General features: G+C 38.5%; 1 protein-coding gene across 1 annotated transcript in view; it reads right to left on the bottom strand.

The window, feature by feature from the left end:
• The window catches only part of CD109 (CD109 molecule), a 65,668-nt gene that overhangs the window by 5,727 nt on the left and 31,996 nt on the right, over positions 1-27,945 (bottom strand). Inside the window, exons 11-30 of the mRNA XM_054279971.1 lie at positions 27,482-27,721; positions 27,051-27,152; positions 26,898-26,960; positions 25,329-25,505; positions 24,311-24,463; positions 23,502-23,576; positions 22,985-23,045; positions 22,337-22,472; positions 21,446-21,563; positions 18,601-18,714; positions 18,177-18,395; positions 17,338-17,482; positions 16,478-16,654; positions 12,392-12,473; positions 10,878-11,106; positions 10,207-10,372; positions 8,944-9,134; positions 6,415-6,570; positions 6,264-6,329; positions 1,977-2,113 (exon numbers count right to left, since the gene is read on the bottom strand). Of these exons, the coding sequence (XP_054135946.1) occupies positions 1,977-2,113; positions 6,264-6,329; positions 6,415-6,570; positions 8,944-9,134; positions 10,207-10,372; positions 10,878-11,106; positions 12,392-12,473; positions 16,478-16,654; positions 17,338-17,482; positions 18,177-18,395; positions 18,601-18,714; positions 21,446-21,563; positions 22,337-22,472; positions 22,985-23,045; positions 23,502-23,576; positions 24,311-24,463; positions 25,329-25,505; positions 26,898-26,960; positions 27,051-27,152; positions 27,482-27,721 (2,807 nt within the window). The remainder of the gene's footprint in view (positions 1-1,976; positions 2,114-6,263; positions 6,330-6,414; positions 6,571-8,943; positions 9,135-10,206; positions 10,373-10,877; positions 11,107-12,391; positions 12,474-16,477; positions 16,655-17,337; positions 17,483-18,176; positions 18,396-18,600; positions 18,715-21,445; positions 21,564-22,336; positions 22,473-22,984; positions 23,046-23,501; positions 23,577-24,310; positions 24,464-25,328; positions 25,506-26,897; positions 26,961-27,050; positions 27,153-27,481; positions 27,722-27,945) is intronic.

The following is a 27,945-nucleotide window of genomic DNA, read 5'->3' on the forward strand; positions in this document are numbered from 1 at the left end:
AAATATAGATAAGGCATGTATTATATACAGTTTATAGGGAAAAGAAGAGGAAGGTGACTCGTCTATGAAGCTCAGCAATCAGAGATGAAGCCATAGCCTAAGCAATTTAAACAGACTTCCTCAAAGTACCCGTCCACTTCTCACAATAAGAGTTGATGGAACTGATGTTGGAACTATCAAAATGTTCCAAGTAATCTCTTGAGGCTGCTTTTCAATGTCACTAGATTTCCCTCTCTTTTTTGAACACTTGGCAATTAAAGCATCACCACCCTAGAAGATCCCCAGAGAGATGGAGCACTTCTTCTCTGTATTTTAAGCGAAAGGTCTTAGCTAGAGAGTTGCCCAAAACTCAGCATGTAAACCCTTTACATGTCAGGAGTTTGTGCTAGACTTTAGAATACTGTTGACACTTCAGAGAAAAGTTTAAAAGATAACAAGCCTGTTCTGTTTCAAGAGCTCTCATGTATTCTAGCGTCTCTGCCCACCATCTGTTTCACTGAACTGGATACTAGAAACATATAAAAACAGAGCTCTGGCTTTATGCCTGCTGGCTATTTCCCAAATTAAATCAATGCTCTGTACTGAAATAATATTCTCTATAGCTGATTATTTGTATGCTGGTGTCACCTAGAGGCTCATCTCCAGTCACAGCTCCCTTGTGGAAGGCAGAGCACAAGAATAGTTCAAGGCATATGGTGTACAAAGTTTAAAGAAATAGCAAAAAGAGGGTGTGGATGAAGGGCATGTAAGAGGAATCATGGTGGATCAGATGGTACTTTGCAAATCTTGCATTTACAAGGAATGTAACAAGATGTTACATATCTAATATGCATAATGCCACAAGAAAAAAACAGTGTTTCTAGAGAAAGTATTCACAAATGGATGAAATCCTTAAATACAACAAATGCAGTCATCTCAACAACATTATTGTGGATTATAAAAGACAGAAGACAGAAATATGTGTATGAACACTTCCACAGCAAGCAAAATGGAGGCACAAAGCAGTCAAAGAAATAACTTGATTGACTGGCTGATCTAGGAATACTCAGTTCAAAGTCACCTATTCTCATGTGATGTAAATTCTATCCAGGTAACACCAGGTGGCTGTCCTGTGGTCCCTGAGATGATACTTGAGTAGGCTCAGCTCAGTTTTTAGTAGCTGATTACTGAACAAGAACCATCACCCCGGATGCACATGTTCTCCCATATCCTCCTGCCCCCTCTCCCTTATCCAGCAAAAAGAACAGAATTAGCCTGGGTGGAAAACTTTCCACCTCTTTCAAATCTAGAATAATGTATTGTAGTCTATTACCAAGTTCCTTGCTACTGGTGAATGAAAGACCACAAAGATAGTTGCACAATAAGGCAATGGGAATTTATTACTATGTAAATATGGATTTTGATTCCTGCCAAAATCGTTCTGAGTGAGTTAATTATGGAGATGAAAAAAAGAATGATTACTTCATGGTGTTTTCAGCACTTTAGAACTTACTTCTCTCTTTACAAAAAAAGTATCTACTTCTGTATTAAAAGCAAAGGATTGTTTTCATGAAAGGTAAGAGTAATAGGCCCTTGTCACAGCTTGCTACTGAAGTTAGAACGCAGAGATACTGATCCAATTTTCAAGTCTCTCCACACACATACCTATAGCTCAAAAGCACTTGCACCAAAGAAACTGTTGAGTTTTTTCTTGTATTTCACACAAACTCTTCCACATTCCTCTAACATTTAGGGTACTTCGATCTTTATGCAAAATAGTAAAAAAAAATCACCTGGCCAGCAAAAATTGATTTATAAATTGATTCATAGTTTCACTACTATCATTTGTGCAAAGTAATTTTTATCTTCTTCAGGTATACATTTATATCCCAGACATTAGTAAATTCATACAAACAAATGGATAACTCAGTTTATTAAAAGCAATCTAAAGTTGGTATATACAAACGTGTATGAGAAGCTCCAACTGATTTACCTACCTTGTGCACACATTCAAAGTCAAGTGGTTTGTATCATCTTTATCATCTTTTACATCAACATTCAAGTCAAAGGCTTCTGGATTTTGGGAAGATCTGAGCGTCTGATCAGTGTGCTTTGTGTTGTACATAACATTCAGCTGTGGATTGCAAGTACAGATATCAGGTGACACAAAGCAAATCAGTGTGGTTTAAACACCAAGTTGCTAGCACTGTAACACCAGAGGAGTGTTCACATGAGAAAACACACATTTGCACAGACCTGCTAGCCCATAATTGACTTGCTAACCTATAACTTGGACAAGCCCCTGTGTCATACCTTCAAATTCGGACTGACAATTTTCCATTTGCTACCTAAAACCATTGTAGAAGGACTGTGATTTTCCAGAAGCACTTTTCATTCCCTTTTCTCTAGCCAAGCAAAATGCATATTGGGGTCTTGCAAGGGGAGTTATTTTAGCCACTCTCTGCTTATTTTTCTACCAGAAGCAAAGAAGAACCCCCTCACCATACTATGTGTTTTATCTGGATGAGGGAGGGAATCATCTTTAATTTCTGATTTTTGCTTTTGTTGCTATGCCTCTCACTTCTTGATACAAAAATTATGCTCCTTCTTTCAATCTCTACACATAATTCCCATTGCCCTGCCCAACACTGCTGAATTTAGCATGCTGTAAGAGTGCAGAGCCAATTCTGCAGCAGCACTCAGGACAGCCATGGTGCAGCTGTGAAGATTCATCATGCACAACTGCTCCCCAGGAGAAGGCAGTACCAAGGATGAAACCAATCGAGAAAGCCTGCCAGTTGAAGGCACACAAAAAGCAGTGCCTCAACAATCTGTCACCATAGAAACAAAACTGTTTTAACTTTTGCCAGAAAAAACTTAATGAATGGGAATTTACTGCCAAGGCAGGAAGTTCTGAAACCACATACTGAACAGGTCAATCAGCTAGTATTTTCATGGAATAAGCTATTGCTGTTATGGTCTTTCTTTTCCCTATTCCTCACGACAATAAAGGCAAACATTTTCACAACACAGAGTTTAATTAAAGCCTTCTTCTGTATACACACTCACATTGGGGACAGAAGGCTATTATACAGAAACTCACATTAAATTAACAAAATGAGCAAATGCATTTCTTAAGTTTTAAAAGGCAACTGCCAAAGCTAAAGGCAGAACTGGTCCAGTCTTGTGTGTAGTGCAACCAGTTCTGGTGAGAGGCTGAAGGAGAGAAAATTAAAAGCTAGTGTTCTGAAAGAGAGTGATGCTTCAAATAGTAGCTGACACTATCAATTGTGCTATACTTTTAAAAATATGGCACATTTATAATCCTCTAATCAATGCCTATCCCTTTTCTTCTCTAACTAGCAGCATAAATGAGCTTGACTGAGCATGTGAATTCAATGAAAACATCTCCAATATTTTCTGTCCATTTTGAGTACTCAACATCCATTCAAATGGTAATGGAGAAATGTGTGTGCATTTCATCATGTACCTATTTCAGTACCATCACACTAAATAGCATTCAGTCCTCTGCCTAAGTCCAGCAAAAATATACTGAGTGGAAAAAACAGTCACTGTTTCCAGTAATGAGTAACAGGGAATTCTGAGGTTTTTTCCTCATTCCCTCTCTATACCTCATGAGGAGATTGAGGAGATCTTGTTCACCTATCCACTTTGCCCATACCCACCCTTGTTTGAGCCTGTCCACCCTCCCCTTGTTGCTGGTTCTAGATTTTAGTGGCATTCTCCTTCCTTCCAAGAAGGAGGCCAATTGGCACAGGCCATGCCAATTATTTTAGTCATGTGTCAAGTCCAGCTCACAGAAGAAACATGTTTCTTTCAAGACTTTCAGCAGGCCTCCTAAGGAAGATTGCTTCTTTGCCTCCCTTCTCTAGAGCATCCTTCATAATACCCTAACCCATCTTCACTTCCCTCTTGCAAAGTGTCTTAGGTCATGCATGGGATATACCAACAATGGGATATACCTACAATGGAGAGACAAGCTAGAAAACTTTATTGACATCTGGACCAAAAAGCTGTAAGTAAATGTCTGCCTTTACAATCATAATATCCAAAATAAATACATTTTATGAGATCCTGAAGGGTCAGGAGAGAATGCACTGCCAACTTGCACACAGAGAGTGAGATTTCACAAAAAAAAAATTTTCCTAAGAATCCATTCTGTTGGAAAAGCATGATGTTTCCATTAATGGATTTAATCTTGTGTTGTGTGATACTTAAATGAATTACTGTTTTGACACGCTACATTTGGTGAGAAAGCCAAATCCCAGAAAAGTGATTCTTACCACTGTACTCTGACGGGCCCAGGACAATGAAACCCAGCTGAAGAAATGTGATTGCAATGTCATATGCTATCTGATTTATTAAATCTGATCCAGACCTAGCCTATGTCTGGGAAAAAGAGAAATCTCATTCAATGTCCTCAGTGCTCTTTCTTTTAGAATACCAGACTTGCCAAAGGAAGCAGAAGGAAGGAACTGATCTCATCCAAGACAAGGTTTTGGAGGATCTACTCCAGGGTGTTAAGTGTAATATTCTGAATCAAGTCACAGCATCTCTGACTCAAAGCTTCAGGAAAAGAGGCAACAGCACAGTAACCTAAATGAACAAGGTAATCTAGCCTTGGTTCGTGAACAGCAGTTCTTTGTGAGCACATTTCCACGTTCATGCAACAAACCAGGAACTTAAACCCTTGTGTTATACACCCCCAGGGAATGTTCCACCACAGTCAACTGGCTATTCTCAGTGGAAGACTTCTGCCCAGTCTTCACCAGACATGCTAGCTTGAACGTGAAATTTTCCTGCTGGAAATAATATAATAGGAACCAATGTGTTTTCACAAAAGGTATTAATTTCAACAAATTAGTGTTTTCCAGCAAGAAACAATTTGCTGAAAAGTTTTTCATCAGCTCGCCTGACAAATTAACTGACTAAATATCACAAAGTATTTCTCAACAATGATTAGGGTTAAATAGTCTTAACTGTTCTGGAGCCCCCTTTGTTATATTCCACACAATCACACACACAGGCACACTGAAACCACAGATGTGTGAACACAGTCCTGCTGAGATCTTCATTACTATCTTGGCCTGCAAGTCTGAATCTAAATTATCCTCTGAAACTTTTGAACTTTGCTGTAACTTCATTTGTACTTCTGGGAATTAATAATCATGGTTTGTGATTTATGGCACTGTGGGTTTTGCAGACTGGTGGTGAATGAATGAGGTGTATCTCCAGATGCTGTTCACTGCTGATAGGCAGCTGTGAAGAATTCTTTGGAAAGTTGTTTTATCCCAAAGTACATTTACAACTATCACCAGGCTTTTTTTGCTTCCCAGATGCGTTAGAACACTACAGTGAAGGACAGTATCATCAAGTCTAAGTTTATACTTCAATAAAATCAGTTTCTTGTGCTCAGAGACTAGTGTTTCTGCTAACTTTTCCAAGGTCTGCTCTTTCACCTGCATGGTCACAACCAATTGCCATGGAGAGGGCACCAGGGAAGTGAGATCCACTGCTGGCCATATCACGTTAGATCCAATACTGTTTTCTGAAATGGTATTTCTCCTTCCACTTTCTGCCATGCCCACACTTTTGGTTGATGCTAAGTGTCTATTACTTTTTGTAGTGTGCAGAATTGTCTGACTCTGTTTTTCATACTATTTCAGAACACTGTAAAAATTGCTGGAGAACCTAGCTATAATAACCTCTTATTTTTACTTTTTGTTGCCTTCTACTTCAAGGAAAATAATATGAATATGGACATGGATATGAAAGGAAAACAATTCTTATAACCAGCAATGCAATCTTATTCTGTATTGATCTGTGCCTTGTTATGGTTTACCACAGGTTCTCAAATGAGGCATTTCTGAGGCATTTCTAGTCCACATACCTGTTTTACTCTGAACTCTGTGTCTGCCAGTGTACCACTGCAGTCCTTTGTCTTGCAAATGGACATTGCATTTGTGCAGGACAGGGCTGCTTTGATACACCTCTGGCTCATGGAAGTACCCCAAAACTGTCGGTCATCCAGCAGTACTTAAAAGGCCACACCATTGGTCAGAAACGACAGGAATATATCCATATTTTATTCACAGCACTCCTCAGTTAGTGCTTTTTAGCACTCAGAAGTGCTTTGCTACTGATTTAAGACATTTTGGAAGACTGCTCCTATTAACAGATTTTATAAAACTTCCAAAACACACCTTCCTTACAGAAAGCATATCTTCAGCAAGAATACCTACCTGATTGCCTGCATTGCCTACCTGAAAGACAGCAAATCCCATTCCCTCCGCTGACACTGTCATTGTCATTTGTTGTGCAGGGGGAATCTGAAAGAAAGATGAGCAAACCAGTATTTTCAAAGTACTTTCAGTCAGCAGACTGTACAAAAGTATTCCTCATTTTTTACAGTACCTCCTTAGTCTGAAGCAGGAAACGGTTTTGAGTATCAATTGAGAATGTCTCTGGCATTTCCAAAGAAGGGGCTGTCACTGTTATATCCATTTCTGTTTTGCTTGCCACAGTGAGAGCTGCAAACAGACTCAAGGCTTGTAGAGCCACCACTGTGTCCTGTTGAGAGAAACAAACCCTTTTGTATTGAAAAGAAGCAGCCAGCACAGCACACAGACCATGCCTTGGGGAGCTCGTAGTCCCTGCATTGACCCATTTGTTGACCATGCTGGAACCTTCCTGCAGCCCTCCCTATGTCTGGATTCCCCTGGCATGAAGATGCCAGCCCAGAAGAGAGAGCAACACAAGACAAGAAGTTAGCTCCTGTGGGAATGGAAAATGAGGTGGGAGCCAGCCAAGGAAGTTTTTTTCTTGTGCAAGGTACATGCAACACCTGACAAGCTGAAAGACACAACAGTCAGAATTACACACCAATCATGGAGAAAGACACAGAGGAAAGTAACAACATTGATACTTTCTAGATTTATTTAGTGACTGTGCATTAAGTGCTCAGTACTGCACAGGAGTTTTTCAGGGTGCCTTGATCATTGATGCAAAAGCTCCAGGTCTGAAAAATCATTAACACTAATTTTAACAAAAGGGTGAAATGAATTGTTATCAGACACTCAGCAACAACTTCAAAGGGTTTCAGCCCAGTTTGCCCTCTGTATTTGATTCAAGGGTTTTGTGCAATTGTTTAACCACTGCAGAATATACTTACACACAGTCATATATGTATCTAAAATTCTATTTTTTTTATCTTTGTGTGTGATTGTAGGCTTAGGTCTCCAGGTTTTGAGCACAAGAGGCAGTGTTTGAACGTTTGGTCCAGCCCAGTTTAAGGAATGAGAATTTTAACATCCACTATTTTCTGGGAAGAAATACAGTAATCAAATATATGTGTCTAATCTCAGGGACTTTTACTGTTCAAGCAGTTTATTTTGCACCTATTTTTAACCAGTCAGAGTGAAGAAATTGGCCTTTCAGGCTTGGCATACAGATACTTTATTTATTATTAGGCCCCTTCTAGTAAAACATAACAGGAATTCATTCACTACAACATGGTGACTGTGCCATACCTTAAGGGGCTAGTAGGGGCTTACTATTCACTCTAACTGATAAAAAAACATTTTCCTTCCCATGCCACATCCTTGTCTGAGATGCCCTGCTTCACTGATTTCAGAAATGCAGAAAGATCAGCTGAATTTGCAGAAAGAACTGCAAATTCACAGTAAACTGTATCATGTATACAGATTATGGTGAATTCCTACACCCTAATTTATAAAGCATCACACATACAACTTAATGCTTTCCTCCTTATTGTTCAACAATATATTAAGTTTCTTATGTAATAAACTCATGGAAGGAAACACTCCAAATGTTATTTTTTAGAGCAAACTTAGAAGATAAATAAAAAATTATGGAGTAATTTCTACAAATTAAAAAAGGCATCTAGCAAGACATTGGAGCAATTTTGAAATCCAAATAGTTTAGACTATGGAAGAACAAAAGGATTAAATTAATTTCTTAATTTCACTCTCAAGGGTAAAAGATAGATTTTTAAACTTCCAAGTAAAATAAGTTTCTGGAGAATAGAGAAAAGCTTTTAAAACTCATTTAATGCTTCAATCAACCTCTCCAAATAATAAGCAAGAATTAACACATTAGGAAAGCAGTAATACCTCAGGGGAACCAGGCCGGTTCTTAAATTGCATTTTACTCAGAACACATTTCTCTCAGATTAATACTAACCAACATCTGAAAATAATGAAGGATAGCCTGTACACCTTGGTACCAGCAGCATGATGAAATGTGACATTTTACTGTGACCAGCATTTGTAGTTAATTTAAAAGCTAGTTTAAACCAATGCAATCCATAGTACTATCTAATTTTTTGGATGTCAGCATAGCTTACAAGACGCGGCTTCAATAACATGGAAGCCTCCTGGAGATAGTGATGATATTCCAAATTTCATGGCCCATCAAAAATCTATGCAATAATAAGGACAAAGTACATCAGTAAGTTAAGACCAGCTGCCAGAAGAGGGGTTAGGTTAGGCTGTTTTTCTAAAACCTACTCCATTTAGTAAAAGGCTAAGTTAATAGCCTTTCAAGAGTTTGAGGACTGGCACATGGTAAAAATAAAAAGAGGCTTCTCTCCTTGGAAAGGAAGTAAGCATATATATTCATCATACTTATTTTGAAAATATATTTAATTACTTTTCCACAAGCACTACTATTTCTTCTTTATTTGTTATTAGTACATTATATAAAGAAGGTCTCCCTCTAATTCTCTTTCTTATTAGACTTCCCAAAAATACTAAAACTGGCAGTCCAGGAGTAAGATGCCAATAATGCAAGCTTGTACATAACCAAAGCTGTTACAGCAAAACAAAACTCAGTAATTATTGTGTAAGAATGGTCCTTTTTAATTCTGAAATATACACTGCTTGTTTAAAAATTACAGCAAAACCTCTTAAGACAAGATATTACCTGAGTAGATGAAAATCCCCCAAGGTGATTTCTTTGATGACTTAACCATTTCATAATAGGGATGCCTTCAGCTAATCTGTCTTGATGAAAGTGCGAGAGCAGAGCGTATGCTGCAAGTTCAATGTCAATGGACCGTGGCTGCCATGAGTCAGAAATTTCAGAAGCAGGCGTTACCCAAAAACGAAATTCTCCTGCAAAAGAAACCAACAATAACCTGATCCACAGACTGAAGTCTTTGGATTTCTGGAAAAGTCTTAGGGGAAAACTCTTCATTAATGCTTACACATGGGCTCTATACACATTTGTGTTAATGTTTAGGTGTGTGTTCCATAAGGTACTTCCTCAGCAATGTCTGAATCTACCTACAAAAAAAGCTGGGGTCTAAATAGTCACTCAATTGATTTCAGTGAACTTTACATTGATCCTTTCCTTGTCAGCCTGAAGTGCTCACAAAAAGAAGCCCTTCTGAAAAGGCGACCTTGTTGTTCTAGTGCTCCTTTCTCTCAGGACCAGAGAAGGCACCTCAGGCAGCACAGCTGCTCAACAGACTCATTCTTGAGTAAAGCCTTCCCAAAAAAATTACTTCTTCTCTTCCAAGAAGTGGCTGTCCAAAAGGCCTAACTCAGTAAAGACAGACAGACACTCAAAAGGCTCCCTTGCTAGGCTACAACACAAATTCCTTTGGATTCTTCATGATGACAGTTACTATTTTGAGCCAAAAACTTCAATTTCCTATATTCCATATGGTCTGTTCTTCCCCTGAATTAGGAAAAATAATTCAGCTGAACTTGAAAGAAGTTAAATATACTGAGATGATAGGTCCCCAGAGAAAGTGCAATCGACCTCTGCATTGCCTTATAGAAATTCCAATACTTCACCTCTTCTTTCTAATACTCATTGCTCCCCAATACCCTCCTGATCTCTCCAAACTACACTGGAAGAGTGAATTTCATCCATCTCTCTTTAATCAGGCTGATAATACGAGGTGATTAAAACAGGAAACCTGACAAGCCATGTCGTTCAACAGCATCACAGTACTCCTATATCAGGAACACACTAACTGAGACTGAACACACTTTGAGTGAATTGTCACTCATTTATGGACACTTCTTATTAAGGCTGTCTTGGGACTTCTCAGCTTGTTCTCCATATCATACTCTGAACAGATTTGAATTCTGAGCACAGAGCTGTAGATATCTGATAGACATCTTTAAATTTGACAAAAATCTATCTGTACAACCATGTGAGATATTTGTGGAGTACCTTGGCGTTCTGCTCTCTGGTTCAGCATATTCAGTGCTTCCTTTGCTCTTGGACTTTTTGCCCAGGACAATGCATATGTCACAAGTGCCAATGTGTAATTATCTGAAATGCCTTCTTCTAACTTATCTTCTAGAAAGTTTGTAGCAGTCTTGATGGCATAAGCATGCTGGAAATTAAGATAATATTGAAGAATGTATAGTGAATAAAACATATCTTGGAGTAGAAAAATGTTAAAGACAAATTTGTACTGAACCAGAGAAATTACTGGCCCCAAACCACAGCCAAGAAACAATGAAAATCTCTTTCAGAGTCACACACAAATCTCAAAGGCAAGCCTTTTGATCTGGCACTGTCTTTATGACAATGAATAATTTCAATTAAATCAATTGGAATGGCTTAATATCTTTAAGACTAGTTGCCCCCAAGAAATTTCTTTCCAAGTTCTTGGACTCAAGTCATGACAGTATTCTTGCCAACAGAAACTGCCTTTAGATTTTGCAAATATAAAACTGAAGGGCTTAACACAACTTTGCATTGCTTTGAATAGGTAAGGGATTTTTAACACAATGAGGTTAGATTTTGTCTAATGTTTAAATATTCCTCTATTTCTATTAACTACCAAGTGTTTTCCAGGTCTCCTAACTATGAATCATATTTATGAATTCCAATACCTGTTTATCTGGGAACCCTAGGAGAGATGACATGATGTAAGCTGTGAGAGTAATTGGATTGTTGGTGCCTCCTTGAAGATCACTGTGTAACACCTTCCCAGGCTCCTGGAACTCTCCATCTATTTTCTGATGACGGACAATCCATTTAGCTGTATCCATGAGCACATCTTCATCAATATCTATGAATGGACGAGCTTGAAGGAAACATCTCAATACAAAAGCTGATAACCTTGGGGAAAAGGTTCATCAAATAAGTCAAAATTAGCCGTGCATTACAGCATCCTCTGTTTCAGATTATATAAAAATAACTATAAAGCATAAGGTGTTCTACATACCCCTACCAAGCAGAGCAAAATGCATGCCTCACCCAGATAAGCAAGTAGGCTAAATTTAATCCACCAAAAAATTAAGATATGTCCTTTCTCCTGAAGATCACCCCTTCTGCAGCTATGTTTCAAAAATAAATACAGAGTATAGACTCTGAGTCTGCCAGCACAAGCATATCTTTATTCAAACATTGCTCTCCGGCTTTCTGCCACTAGACAGAAGTTATAATTTACAAAGTAATGCAGCAAGAGGTTTGATGTTAATTATCAGCAATATCCCTGTAATGATATCCTTGAAACAAGCTTTGCTTTATTATTAATCTCACATTATCCCTCGACTCCCTTCTTTCCAAATGTGCATTCATGTAACTTGTCACTGCACTATTTAAGTACTAGACTTGCCAGTAGAGGTAAGCAATCTTCATCTTCCAATCCATCAATGTTGAGTCAAAGGCAAATCCTGCTGATGGCAATGAAAGATGCCCACTGAGTCCAGAAGAAAGTCTCATTCAGTGGCACATTTAACAGGGACAAAAGCCTGTACTGAAATATGTCACCACATCTAAACTGAGCAAGGGTTAGCAGAACAAAGTACTGGAACCCCTCTCTGTTATCTATCTGGCTTCCACAACTATGCTCTGTACGCTTCCCAGAGTGAAACTCAGCACTGAAAAGACTTTTTCAGCTGTGTTTACAGTCTCAATAAAAGGAAGTGTGACAGATGCAAGTAGAACAAATTTCTGTCACTAGTAACTCTGTTCACCCCCTACAAAATGTCTGTCATGCTTCAGCTTCCAGTATGGAGATAACTGATAATCTGATTGAAGCAGTGATGATAACACAGCCCTAAATGGTTTCAGTCAAGTGCAAGAATAACTAATTTAATTGTTAGTCTTCATTCTTTTGAGGAAAGCAACAGAAAAAACTTTCAGACTAAACTATTTCCCTGGTTAAAATAATTCATCATTCCTTTTTTTTCCCACAAAATTAAAAAGCCTTGCCCTAATAATGCCTTTGACAATATGTTATCCAGCAAGAAAGACTTAGAGTTGGCCTAAACACCTAATGAAAACCAGGCAGAAGGCTAATACAGCTGGAAACTTTTACCAGCTTCACAAAAACTTTTCAGATGCAGGGAAAATATCTCAAAAACTAAAATTCCACAATGATTCTGGCAGAACTACTCACCATGTGCTCCCAGAGGGATCTTCATTTCCAAAGGCACTAAAAGAGCCATCATCCCTCTGGAAAAGCAGCTCTCTTTGGTAGCCTGAAGTGGAAAAGTAGAGACAGGTATTGAACACTTTCCTCTCATGTGGGCTCCTGCACAAACTGGAACTGAAACTGCTGGTATGAACCAAGGCACTTTCTAAGGCTCAGAAGGGCAGTACTTAAGGCTTGTGTTTCATAAAAAACCTCCCAAATATGCAGGGACACACAAAACCATGTAGAAAATGGTGAGGAAGTGGAGAACAATAGAAAGGATCCATCTGCAAAAGGAGAACCAGAAACCCCTGTGGCTGCCCAGCCAGTGCAGAGATGTCCTCCCACACACCCAGAGGTTCCAGGAGCACAGCAGTGAGAGCAGAGCAGAGATGCAGCTATAGCTCATTGCTTCATCATTCTGGGGATCTTCTGTACCTACAGAAGTGCTCTATCTTCACAGCACAAGCAAAAATTAAGTGTTTTCCAACTGGAAATGAAAGGCTACAAATGCTGCTGGAAAACCAGGTCTCCTCTTCAGGTGGCTTTTGACAAATCAGTAGGCTTGCTATCAGAAAAAGCAAGTTGAAAATTGGTTGTTCTGAAATTAGTGAAAAATTTCAAAAGACCTGAAGAAGAAGAAGAACCACCATTTAAAATGCTACCCTAAGATTTTTTCAATATCCTGAACAAGTGCAGCTATCTCCTGACTGCAAGGCATCCATAATAAAAGGACCTCAAAGGCTCACTGGCTGCTCATAACCACCAGCAGCATTGTCACTCATAGATGATTTCTGTACAGAACCAGGGTTCATTCATGGTAGAAATTAAGAGCTTCCTATGATAGGCTATTCACTGTAGTTTCTGGTATCTAAAGCCTTTGTTCCCTTGCATTTTGCCTGCCATTTGTGAATCCAGAATAGTAACAGCATCTATTTATACCATTTCATAACACATCTTTTCTTTTCCTCCACTTTGTCTTTTCCCTTGGTTTGACTATTTTAGCTATTATAATTAAGAAAGTATACTCATTAACTGAAGACCTGATAGATACAGACACAATACAGAATCAGACAGGCAGAAAGAAAACTCTCAGGGCAAGCATCAGTAAGTCCTACACAAATGAATGAATTCACACAAATATGTCCCAGGAGATCCATCCAGCTACAACTGTAACTACATCCCTGGAAAATGTTCCTTGCTTTCACTGATAAAGAATTAATCACCCACTTCCATACAATCCTGACTGTAGATACACAGTGAGTGAACCATACCCCTAATTACTGAGGAACAAAGGGCCTGATCCCTCAATCTAAGTGCCAGTATAAGATGAATGGTCTGTCTGTAATAGAAGAGAATGAGAAATAAAGCTGTGAATCAGTATATATGGGTACCTTCCCATGCAAGAAATCTAGCTTTTAGGTCTTTAGAAGAATCTGCAATTGAAATTTTTTCTTTAATATAGGGGGTTTATTATGTATTTAGCATGACAGTGGCTTATTGCATCACTACAACTGGTGAATCTTTCAGATAATGACATACCTGTCAACTCAGTTAATGATACTAAATGGAAGGAAAAAGAAGGAGGAATGAGTGGCATTTGTCCCCAAGAAAAGCAAAAGTCAATGTCAAAGTTTAAGGTTTCAAATAATGTTCTAAGAGGAGCACAAATACACGTAAATATACAGACTGCTTCCTCTTCAAAAGTATCTGACTGCAAGGCCTGAAAATAAGGTCTTCTGCTTCTCTGCAGGACTGGCAATATACAGCAATAAGCAATAACCACCATCCTGCTGGCAGTGTAGAAGCATGAGACTACAGCTTTCAGCCTGCTCAACAGAGGCTGCCGGGCACACAGGCACAAATTCATCTCAGAGCGTGAGCTGGGGAGGGATCAGAAAGATGAGCAGAACCAGAGGGAGAGAGATCACTCAGCTATTTCCCACATTCTGCTTGCTTTCGTCTCCGTGCCAGCCCTGCTGCAGTCACGCACGAGCCTCCAGCAGGAGCGTATCTAACACGGGAACGCTGGGACAGGATGGCCAGAGGCTCCTGCGAGCCGCCGCGCTCGGCCCTGCGCACACTCGGTCACGCGCGAGAAACGACACTCCAACGTCAGCTCGTGGAAGGAAAAGAGGGATCCTGTTATGAAGATGCCCACTGCTGTTCTCAGAGGGCTGGCTGCAACCCAAGAGATGTAAGGGGCTCACTGAAAAGAGCTCACAAGGCTCCAAGAGGAATGTATCAGGATGGAAAGGACTTCAGAAAGATGGAAAGATCCAAAGGATCTCGCCTTCTACACAGCTTGGAAATTCTGCTAAAAATCCTTACCTCTTTGGGTCTAACTACAAAGCTTTTAGACCAACCGGGGTCTTTTTCATTTCAGAAAAAGTGATTTGAAGATGGGACTTGTCATTAGTACAATTAAGAAATGTGCCTAAAAGGCAACCATTCTTTGGCTTTGCCTCTGTTCTAAGTAAATGAAACTGCTAAAATAAAGACCATATAGCAGTTTCTGCTAGGTATATGATCCCTTCTTCTCACAAGTATTTAGCCATAAATTAATTATATTTACTTCAGATTCTGAGGTTACTTTTTAAAATACTTGGTGAATTATGACATATGAAATAGTCTGTTTTCAATTAAACTTCATAACAATCCTTTCAAAAACTGAGCCTATAAAAATTGCATCTTAAGCTAGTTAATTTCAGCTTAAAACACTTGAATTCAACTTATTCAACAATTTCAACTTATAACACTTGAGAAAATAATCAGTGCAACAACAGAAAACAATTATTAAAATAAAGCAAAAAACAGAATATTTTTAGGTCGTGGTTCTTTTCTATGTTAAGGTTACAAATATTTCAGCACACAATATTCTGGCACCTACGGTGTTAAAAACACATACCTCATTTCAGAGCATCAGAACAAAGTTAAGAACACAAAACAATCTGTATGTAAGTGACATTAAACCTGTAATTTTCATTTGCTTTGAAATAAATAAACCCACTACTGGAAAACTTCAGAAAACTATGGTACCAAAGCTCAGAATTAAAAGAGTGACAGATTGCTTACAAACTTCAGAGTAGCTGTGTACATAACACATCTCTTCCTCCCCACTGTACTTTTCAACTAAACCATGTAGTAGGAAGAGTTTAAAAAAAAAAATCATTTAACTGCTTTGACAGAAAATTGGAATCCCGATGAAAGGAAAATTTATTTTGAGCTCTGCCTTTTCCAAGGGAAATGTCAACAACTTAAAAAAATCAAACAAAAAAGACTTAGAGAGAGTAAACAAGAATTGAAAATGTCATCACGATGCCTAAGTAGGGGTGAGGCTCACATGGGGCTGGTGTCACTGCTCTCTGAGGAGCAGGCTCAGCATGACACTGACTCATGGCAAGTGTGGGACACCACAGTCAGACACTGTCTGATCCAAAAGCCAGAGTGCAACTGTGGTCTCCAAACTTTGTGATGCTCTGGAGTATCTCCCGATTCAAATATATAACAATTTCCAACTAAAATTTTCCAGCTTTTGATTTCTAGCACAGAGTTCACTTCTGACCAAGTCTAAAATTTGTGTGGGCAAAAAAGCCAGCCATGAGATCAAATGGCACTCCTTGAGCTCTACAAGGACATGTCAGGTCAGGATGTGTCACTGAAGACGTGGAATGAACACGGTTCACTCTGCTCACTGACTCATTGTAAACTGCTGTGCCTCAGGCAGAGATCAGAAATGTTTGCTCACATGTGGTTTTATCAAACGAGAAGTAATAACCATCTAGGAAATCCGTGTGAATTATCTTCTAAAATACATTTCTCAGATGAAAAAAAGCAATTATACAAAACCAACAATTTTTTTCTGAGAAAACTTGCCCTTGTAAACAAAATAACTTGCTGTCTACTTCTATCAACCCAGAATAAAGAGGAAGAAAAAGAAAAAATGGGTTTCTCTTCCCGTTCTCATGACAAAAACTGAGCAATATTTCAAACACCAGAGGCAGACTCACTGAAATCTTTTACTAGGAAGAGCTCTTAAAAATCTAACATCTTTAGTTTATGCATACAAACCTTTTCTCATAAATGTTATCGCTTTTGATTTAATATCGTCTCTCAGCTGCCTGGTTTTAGTCAAGTATTGCAAAATATAAACATTGGGAGCAAAATTGATCATATTCTGTTCACCACAGCCATAAGGCATCTTAATCAATGATGACAAACCATTGATAGAAGGCCCCAGTAGATCACCTGAAAGATAAAATTCAACCGAAATAAATTAAAGCTTATTGCAAATAAAAGCATACATCATATATAAAGGGTGGTATAATCTAAACTGGGGGAATATACGATACATCAGGAATGTTTCTACTAAACACCTCTAAGCAGGCAAAAAAGATACTTCATCCACTAATCCACTTTATGCCCACTGATGCAGCTCTTTACAGACCTTTCCAATTACAGAGTAATTTCAAAGAGTTGCCATTTAAAAATGAAAAAGAAAAAAACCCAAACCAAACAAACAAAACCCTACATAACCAAAATCTATTTAATCCGGCAAAATGTAAACTTAATTTATTTCTTCTTTCACCTATAGTTATCGTAGGTGTCACAGTAAACAACAGTTAGTCAGGTTATAGTTACCATTCCGCAGACAGAGTAATTATAACAGGATACTAGAAAACTTTGCAGGACCTTTCTGACCAAAATCCAACTCTCTAACTCTGAAAATAACTTACAAATGTCATATTGTCATAAATTAAACAAATTAAAGGAATAAAACAATCAATCCATAAGGTCTTACTATGTTTAGCCTAATGCACGATGGTAAATTACTGTGACTTAATGATTCAACCTACTTATATTGCAGTTAAATAAAAATTAATGCCTTAATTAATTCCCTAATGATATAAACAGAGTAAGTTAATTCTTACCAACAGCAGTGACCTGCACTCTCTCACTGTCACTTACAACATCAGAAGGAAAAGTGAATTCCAAAGTTTTTGACACTGCTTGTCGTTTATTCCCAGTCAAATCCAAAAGGACTGTCTGAGAATATGTCTGTTCCAATCCTTCAGCCTATAAAGATAAAGACAGGGATTCTGAGTATCCTTCTGTAGTTGCTCCTGCCCTGAAGAGGAAGGTCATGCTACTCCCTTCCAACCTCAGCCATTCTTTGGTTCTATATCTTAAGCTTTTATTGCAGGAGGAGATACACAAATGTCCACCACTGAAATGGAGCCTAATATGAACCAGACTTAGATATCCAAAGCTAGGCAAGTCTTATCAGTGTCTGGTTTATCAGAAAATCTGGAGGCTAAAATTCCATCTGTAGCAAAATACAGAAATTTAAATCTAAAATAGATTAATAATTATTAATAAATAATCTGAATGAAAGCCAGATGTATGGCAACGTCGATTGCACTTATCCAAAACAGTCACCAGGTCCACTCTGCACAGGTTGTTAAACTAACTGCAGCACCAGGAGTTCAGTGATACACAAACAGCTTTCACCTTGCTTTCAAGAAGCATTGGATAAACTATCTGTAGTAGAACAGATCTATGAGCTCATTCCTGGAAGGGGTTCTAAAGAATTTTAAAGCACTTTTAAAAAACTATTTTATAAGCAGTGTTTTCTACTTAAAGTCACCTGACCGCAAACCCCAAACAGAGCGAGGCAGACAAGTACATTGGTTTGCCTTTTTGCCCTACTATGTAGCCTGTTTTGGGGAACAATTTACTTCAGGAACAAGGCAAGCAGCAGACTGTTTACCTTGACTATAACTTTCTGGATAACAGCATCAGAAGCAGCAGATGATATTGCTGTCACTTTGATGGGAATCTCTCCCAGTTGTTTTGGCTTGATTGGGAATTGAACAGTTTTCCCATCTTCACTCGGTACAGATACAGATTGTTGATTTGTTGTAGCATTTATTTCATTGGATGTTAGAATAATTTCAAAAGCATCATTCATATCCAGGATCACAGTAACCTGAAAATACAGTAAAATTTGCAACACAAAGGGTTAATTTTGAAAAGGTGCTTTCACAAGCTGCCACCCTTTTTGTATATAGAGAAATAGGTCTGCCCACTGAAGAAAATACACCAGTCCTCACAAAGAAAGACATGGTCTCCACCAGTGAGGAAAACCCTGCAATATATAGTAACATTCAAAGATAAAGAGATTGTTATGTTACCTCAGCTTCTTCTTTCAAATAATTAAAGACATTCACTTCCAAAATGAACTGCTCTCCTCTGATGACAGAATATGGAAGGTTCAGGAAAATGAAAAAAGGCTGAAAAACTTCTAGCTGCAAAACAAAATCAGTCATGAACCCTTACAACCAAAGACTAGACAGAAAATTACTATACAACGTGTCTTCCAATCACTTTTAAATTCAATGACAGAGTTTAGTTGTACTCTACAGCTGACAAAACATATAACTGCAGGGCTGAAACAGAAGGAGAAGATGCTTCTGGACATTAGCACCTTTAGAGACAGTACTCAGATGAGAGCTGCCAACAGCTTTCACAGGGCAGTCCCAACAGAGGCAACTGAATTAGGACTATGAGAGTATCATCTGGCAAATTTGGAAGCTGTGATCTCTCCTGAGCTCTAATTAAAGTAACTGAATTGCTTTGAGTACAAAAGTAATGGATCAATGTCAGTTGACTTATCTTCATGTCAATGCACTAGTAACTAAATAACTGCCTCACCCAAATTTTGTAACTAAACAACAAAATGTTTACAACGTTGGTTTTTTTATTTAGTAAGATTAATCTTATCAAAAGTTCTGTAATTATACTTCTAAAAATACATACTATAGTAATTAAAATATAAACCGCAGAAATATACCAGCAAGGAGTTTCTTTTTTCTACAAATAGAGAATTTTGGAAGAAGTCTTGCCTCTAAGAAGTCAATGGTAAGGTCTCATCAAGCTGAGTGGGATCAAAATTTCACTGAACATTGGCACAATAAGAATGGCTGAGACATGCTATCCTTTATTATCAAAATGTCAACTAAAAAGTACTTTAATTCAGTTTGCATTTAAAAACATCTTCCAAGTGTTTTGAGTTTCAGAAACAAAAATTCCTCAGCTTTTTTTTTTCTAGCTAGCAAATATTCCAATGCTTTCTCAAAAAAAAAAAAAAAGTTGTTTGCTAAAGCTCTCAGCATCATGAACTTCTTTAGATATTAAACATTAGAGAAGTTCTGATGGAAACTTTTTGGTTAGTTCATAGTAAAGGTTTTCCCTACATACCTATTTTCTTTGTCTTTTTTGTTTTACTTTTCCTTAAAACTGAAGTTTTACACTCAGGAATATGCCAGTATATTACAAAAATACAACTGAGTAACATTACTGACACTCTGTGTAGGAGAAGTCAAAATAAAACCGTGATGCAAAGCAGTACATGACATAAAGCACGCAGATGCCATTTATTTCCCCCATTACATTTTTCATGGCTTGCTTTTACTTGCTTCTCTGTATGGTACTGATTAACATGTTTCAGCCATATGGAGCTCTAAGAACAACCTAAATGTCCCAACAATAGTGATGTACTGAACAGTGCATGGGGGTGATTATAGCTAAATTATTATCTCAACATCTGTTCTACTTGGAGCCTTCTCACATTTGAGGATGAGAAGCCAAGTGTGTATTTCCTTACAGTTTTAATCAGAAAACTATTCCTCTTTCTGTCCCATCGCTGCCAAGCCAAGTGAAAGAAACAAGAATCAATATTCCAGTCTCAAAGGAGCCTTAGCCACAAAATCCAGATTGGGCTCCAAATTCTGTAGTGGAGTTCAGATCAGGATGTTCAAAGCACAAGCTCTGTGTCTGGTATAGCAGCCAACTGTGAAATCTGGACTTAGATTTCCACTTGGATCTCAAAAATTGCCCCTCCCCAAGAATTTGAGGGCATGAGAACTTGAATGGGTAAGTTGGCTGCCTTCAGGCTATGCTTACACTAGTCCAGGAACCAGAACGGAAATCTACAGCGCACTACCACAGTCTCAGCCTTTCTAAACTCAGGTATGGAAGTGGAGTTGTCTCTGATAGGAACATAGTTTCTCTAGGCTCTTTACATGATGAATGGACAGATTATTCTGTGTATGTAAAATACAAGCTAAATGAGACTTCAAGAATTAACTCCTATTTTAAACAGGCCAAACAACTCTCTAAGTAGTGGTTTCCTTGACTACAGAGTGATCCTAGGACAACTGCAGTTGTTCACTGGGAACCTCAGGGCTGCTGAATTTAGCTTAAATTGCTAAACTCCTCAAACACTTGGAAGCGAGAAAAGAGCCTCAGGACACAGGAATTTGGGAGCAACAAATTCCTTTGTGGACACTGAGAGCTAGGTATCCCATGCCAGCTCTCAGTGTCCACTCTGCTCCTCAAGCTAAGTCACCCAAAACTTGGCACCTATCACGGAATGGTTGTGTTGGGAGGGACCTCTGGATGACATCTCGTCCAAGTCCCCTGCAAGTTTACCCAGAGCAGGTTGTACCTGTGTTTACTCTAGGACTGCTTTTGACAGATAAATTTAGCCTTAAATCACCCCTCCTGCTCTCCCTCCTGGGGTAAGCATTAGCCATAAGTGTTAACAGAGCAGCAGAGAAATGCCTCTCACATCCCAGGCAGTCTGTGCACACCTCACTGCATCCATTACCAGCTCATAGACTGCCCTCTGGGCAGAGCCAAGAAAACATGGAACAGTGCTCCCAAAGAGTCATTCCACTCTCCTACATACAAAGACTCTGAAATGGGCACAATCCTGGAAGTACTCTGACAAAAAAAACCTCTCCAACAGAAACAGGCATCCAAATATCTGTGTGGAGTCTTAGAAGAGCAGGAAGGGAAGGCAGATACAGTATCACAGATCTTTTCAGTGATGTTTTCTCTACAGCTTGAACACACACAGGCTCTCAATCTCCTCATTAGTACAAGGAGATGCTGCTGTTAGAACTAACTCAGGGAGTCCAGCAGGAGCCTGCAGTGTAAGCAGCCCTAGAGGAGAGCTCTCCAGAGAGATGGTACCTCCAGCGGAGCAGTCGTCACTCCGAGCCCGCCGCTCTCAGAGACCACAAAAGCACTGGCTACCCAGGACGTGATGGTGTCAGGTACAAGGGCATCCACTGTGGTTTCTGGGCCAGATCTGATGGCAGAAGGGGAGAGCAGACTTTCAAAACCATCCATTTATAGACATCATTATGTGGACATATATGTTTAAAATGCATGAAAAATTAGTTCCATTCCTGGAAAGAAAAGTTGCTCATTATACAATTTTCCTTTTCTAACCATTTAAAAATACTGTGATGGGATCAAAATTATTTTAAAAATTTAAATTATTTTAAATTACATTAATTGAAGGTAATTACACTGCATCACATTACATGTAATCCACTTTGACAGGTCGTTTAAAACAATCCCAGGTGATGGTTGCTTCCTGAACTTCTCAGCTGTAAAAGAATACAAGATTTGTTCTTCACAATGCAGGTCAGATTTCACCATCACTTGACAGTTTGATCTATTCACTGAATTAGGTGCAGATAGCAAGAGATTTCCCTTTCAGATCCCTTTCTGGGCTAATCACCATCTTTTTATATACTGTAGAGAAAAAGGCTAGGTCTCTCTATCCATCATCTCCCCATTTGTAAATTTAAGAGTTTATTCCTTTTGTCTTCAGGATTTTTATCTAACTTCTATTGAAACTCCTAGGCCTACAGTCAGGCCTCATAATCCTCTCTTGTGCAGTTGTACAATTCCTCATTTTTTCCATCTCCAATCTCGCTTGTGGCCTCTAGGTGGTAGCAGAATATAAATCTACATTTTAAGCAGCGTTCTTCAGCACTGGTGCAGAATTCTACTGAAACCTACAAAAAAAAAAAGGCAATTGCAAATTGTTTTCCTTTTGCTTCTAACTTTTACCTCGTTTTAGTGTCAATCCAAAGCCAAGTCTCAGGAAAATGTGTCCTCACATAGATATTGCTGAAATCAGGAGGTCCATTTTTAGATACGGGCATATCATCACCGAAACCATCTTCTATAGGTATCATTCCACCATCTGCAAAATAAAAAATGCTGTCCTACTCCAAATATCCACATTAGAAAGCTCAAATAAATACAGATAAGAAAAGTTAAATTAATATGTTGTTTGGAGTCTAATCTATAGCTTTGTTACATATAAGACTACTTTGGGACTCTAGGAATTTTTTATTTTAAGAATAAAAAAAGTTTCACACAAATTTCTATATGGCCTCTGTGGAGTTGAATGAAACTGGTGTAATTTGGCTACACATGACAAACCACAGCAATATATATCAACTGGAGCTGCAAATGAAAACTGCACTCATCCTCAGGCTTTTAGGGGTAATGTCACTGCAGTAAAAAAGGACAATTTCTGAAATACTGATTGCATGAATTTTGTATGACTTGAACCTTTGAAATGCTAATGATTTTCGAGGCTGGATGCAACCTGTATGCAGCACAGTAAGAAGATATAATGGGGGCCCTATCCCATGGACCTCCTTCCCCTCTCAGTAAATCAGATTTGGCTTCATTTGTTGCATTACTTACAAAGAAAATGTTCCTTATCCTCCTCAAGAACTGCATCAGTTGATACCCAAAGGCTGCATTTCTGGATAAAATTTATACAGTATATCTCAGTACAGGACATTCAGGACATCAGCAGTGCTTATCTATTTTCTTTTTCTATTCTTTCTTTTTAAGTAAATAAAGTCATAAAGCAAGCATAAAACTAAAGCAAATAATATACAGAAACCTAAAAAACTGAGATTATATGAATCTGAATATTGTCATAATGACTGAAAACCTTCCAAAGTGAAGACTATATCAAGCATATAGCAACCTGTATTTATGGAGGTATAAATAAGGAGAAATAAATACATTCCTTGGCGTTCAGAGTATCACATATTGACAAGATTCACAACTTGAAACTCATACAAGCCATGAAAACATTACATTGTCTATAGCTGCAAAAGTTAGAAATTTCACTTTTTTCTAGCAAGTGACATTCTAATCACTAAGCAGTAAAAAAAACCCACAGCCTAGCATTATGAAAAAAACCCAGTACCTGAAATACACCAAAAGAACCTCTGACCAGGGGGAAATACTGCACTGTGCTGTATAAATTGAGCTCATGGAGGATCTAAGAAAAAAAAAAAAAAAACAACAAAAATCATCCACAGACTGAATGTCAGCTCACATTTTAAGAACTTTCACTGTTGCTAATTCATACAGCTGCACCACAAGTTGTGGGTTGCTTAGCTCTCATGCCAAAGAGAAAATCTGTGACAGGATGAAGGGGGTTAGTTGTAGTGGGTTTATGATTAATGGAAGAGTGACCAAGACCAAGATTGTATATAAGCCTGGAATAAAGCCTACAGCCCATTGATATTTTATGGCATTTAGGCCATGTCCTTTGAGCACCTTAGGAATGATATATATTGTTAGCTCTTTAAAAATGTAAATGCAGTTGATCTTCTGCAAGCAAAGGTAATTTAAACTTGAATAATGTATTCTGCCCTCCCAAGAAAAAAAATCTTTATTTTATAATATTAATTTTAAACAGCACAAAGAACAAATCATTAGGGGTTTTTTTCTGACATTGTCTATTCTGAAAGAAGAAGCTATTTAACAATTTATCAAGTGAAGAACAATGAAGTATTGATTGGAACTGGAAATGCTGTGCCTGTTACCTCTTAAGCTTTACAGTCTCTGCCACTCATGTGACTTGTAAAAGTAAAAAACAAATTGCATAATTACAGTGTAAAAACCATGCTCAAAGAACATTACTAGTTCAACATATAATCTGCAACATTTCCACAAACATACATCTTTCATACACACAATAATGACAACCTCCTTTTCCCATATACTTACAGATTCTTCTGTTATGTCACTACTTTCTCCCAGAAGCTTTGCACTTTTATCAACAACTAAGATTCCAATTACTGATCCTGGCTCTGTTGTACTGATTTTAAGGGAGACTTTCTCAGATGGCTTGGCCTTATCTTTGCTCCAAGAGATTTTAATCTAGAAAAAAGTGAAACACAACACTGATTTAAATTCTATTTACAGCTGTTAACAATTCCCAGGAAGCAGGTTTTTTAGATTATTTGGCTATAATTAAGAGCCTGGATTTGTTTTTCCTAGAATCTTTGGGACACTGGGGACGTCTGAGAGTCTTTTTCCTAGGACTTTTGGTAACTTGGATAACTTATGAGGCAAATTGAAACATTTTTCGTGCAGCAGGACAAACAGACTTGCTAATGATTACTGGTTATAAGTGTTAAAGTCTCCAGAGCAGAGAAAGAATTTGAACCCATTCAGACTTTGGATGGTCTACCTATAAAAAGTTATAGGGAAGCTTTAATTTGCACAAAGGACCAAATCTCATCCTGGTAAGCAAGCTGGAAAAATCAATTCAGTGATGAAATTGAAATTCCCCACACTTCTTCAAACTTTTTTGAATTAAAGTTTGGATAGTCACATGAAACACAAACACTGGTCACAATGTGACAACTGCCTGGCTAGAACAAGGTCTTTATAAACTTTTAGAATTCTACCCTTATAGCACACGATACCTTGTCACTGTATTGGCCACAGTAACCTTTGGCTCAGTAATTGACCAAACCACTAAAAACACCAGGAGATGCTGGGCATCTCTTTATGTGGAAAACACAGCACCAGTAGAGAGGACTCTCAAATATGCAAAAACTGGACCCTAATTGCACTAAAATCATCGAAAGTCTTTCTAAAGACTTGCACAAACTTCAGGTTAGGTCCTCAATGAAAATTTTCTGCATTTACAATCCTATGAACTCAAATAAATTTTTTTAAGCTACCACACAACACCCAGACAAAACCATGGTCTCAGACTCAAGTTCAACACAATTACCTTGTCATCCAAAGCAGGCTGGACGGGGACAGTGAGAGCATCATTTACTACCACTCCAAGCTCATCTACATAGAATACAAGTATAGATATCAAAGGAGCCCAGGAATTTTCTGCTGTTAAAGTGAATGCTTTTGTGGATTTTGTGCCAAAAGCCATAATTTGTTCCTTAGATAATACCTGAAAGAGAAAAAAATCAAACACTCAAACTACTGGTATCCTCAATGCCATCAGCAATTGGTTCTACAAGTAGCTGCTAAAGAAGAGACACATAGCTGTGATTCATTATTTTTTCCACTAACACATAGACCAGTTCTGTGAAAACAGGCATGGTATCTGTTGTAATATTTAAATAATAGGTTTTTTCCCCATGTTTTAATTTTTGTATCACTATGGACAAGTAAAGAACTACACCAATCGCACACATGAGAGCATAAATATACAACAGTAAGAGGGTTGACTCACGTGGGTTATCTGTAACAGCATTTTAGTTTGGATCAGGCACAAAGTTTTAAAAGCAAACCTCCAGAACTACTTAGAACACCTGGTTTGCCTCATGGAGAGTGTGAACTGGGGTCTAGTCATGTTCTCCAGTTAAAAGTAGACATTCATTTTAACAGATCAGATTAGAGCTAGTCTAATACCTAGTTTTCAATTTTTTCACTCTAAATTTGTTCCTACTGAATCATACACTTACTAATGAAGACAGAGAGATGAAGGGCAGTTCCCTGCCTTTGGTTGCATGGACCTGATTTATTTCAAAGCTTCTATAGAGTTTTTCTAGTTTAGAAAATAAATATGAATGCCCAAATTTTATATGGTTTTCCTAATTCAGTTTACCTTTAAAGTCTGTGAAAGAAAAAGAATCCTAGCTACCATGGTACTAAGATGCAGACTGTGAAAAAGACAGGTACGTGTTAAAGACAGGATGGGAAACTTACAATAGACTATATAATAAATCTTCCTGATCCTTCAAGATACAGTAGAGCAGCTGAGCAATTAAGCCACTACTCAAGACTCATTTATTTTAAAGTGCTTCCTATGAATCTCCCTTGTTAAAATGCCTCTCTGTCCACTCAACCATCTGTTTCCTCAGCAGGCAGCCCTTTTCCCCCTGCACCCACAGGCTCAACCTGACACTCCAGAATCTGCACACAGGATCCACCAGGCCCCTGCTTCCACCTGCACCTGCAGGACCTGCTGACAAAGCCACAGCCTGGGCTGCCCTGGGATGTCCTTGTCCCGTCTCCCATTGCAGATGCTCTGCACAGTCAGAAACTATTGCTCTCACAGTAGTGCCTTGTCTCACATCTGCTGTCAGAGATAACCCAACACCCAGGTGAGAGAAGGCTTCCTTACAGTGCCAGGGGCATTCCTCCCAGGTAGAATAACAGAGTTCCCTTTCAGAAAGGACCCTCTGGTGGAAAGGAAGTTTTTGGGCCTTCTCTTCCACAAAGCACAATTAAAAAATGCCAAATCTCAAATGTTTAATCACATTCCACTCACTGGAGTATTTCTCAAGCTGGTAAAGGTCACCTTGCACTGTCCCCATATGTAAAGCCTGTAACTTACCAGATAGTGATACTCTCTCACTGGCTTGTTGCTGGCAACACTCAGCTCAAAAGGCTTCCCAGCCTAGGAAAAGCACACAATTCATATGGATGAGTATGGAAAAACCATAAGTAACTAGGCTTTAATCATGGCAAGTTTTGTCTCAGACTGTACCTTTATATCCTGGCTCCTTGTTTTAACCTGCAGATAAGTCTGACTGGGGGAGCTGAACACATCATAAACACCTATGTCAGTCTTACTGCTGAGGAACTCTGCCTGCAAGACAGTGCAAAAAAACCCTCTTAACAAAACAGCAAAATCTGTGGTGTTCATTTTTGTGGTACAGTTTACAAGAGCATGGCAGCCTTAGCAAAAGTCCACTTTATGCTTTGGGTATCTGAGGTTTTTTCATTTGATATCATAGTGCAATTATTAAATCCCATTTGAGAGGATCTTTCACTTTCTTTCCAGCTGTAACATGAAGTAATAAAAATAACAATAGGTGACATGTCAGCTGTTGCAGATAGCAGGACAGCACATCAGTGATCCCAGCCCAGGCAATTTAGTGTGTCAACACTCCAAAGCAACATGTTACAAAGCAGTACCTGAACTCTCAGAGTTTTTGTAGCAGACAGGATTGGAAACTCAACATCAATTACTCCATTTTCTGGAACTGTGTAGTTCAGGACATGGACTGTCAGATTTCTCTCCTCTGTTGCCTCATTTTCCAGGTGAGAAAGTGAAGAGTGATGGAAAAGCAGGTCTGACTCTTCTGCAGTGATTGTTACAAGATTCTGCCTCTCTTCAGCTGTCAGCTGGTTGCTATCAGAACGTGACACCTTTAGCTAAACAAAAAGAAACAAAACACTTATCAAACACATCAAACAGGGTAAAGCTAAAGTGCACAACACATAGCATATAACAATATATTTGCACTCACATCACATTAAAAAAAAATGCATCCTCAGGTTTCTCACACATCAATAGCTTTATTTCTGTTCCCTAGTAAGCACTGCAAGTAGGCAAGTCAGGCAAGAACAAAATTATTCATAACTCCAGGGAATAAAAA

The sequence above is a fragment of the Melozone crissalis genome, unplaced genomic scaffold, assembly GCF_028551555.1.
Source record: "Melozone crissalis strain CALT ecotype California unplaced genomic scaffold, PUWL_Pcris_2 ptg000027l_1, whole genome shotgun sequence".
NCBI classification, from domain to species: domain Eukaryota; kingdom Metazoa; phylum Chordata; class Aves; order Passeriformes; family Passerellidae; genus Melozone; species Melozone crissalis.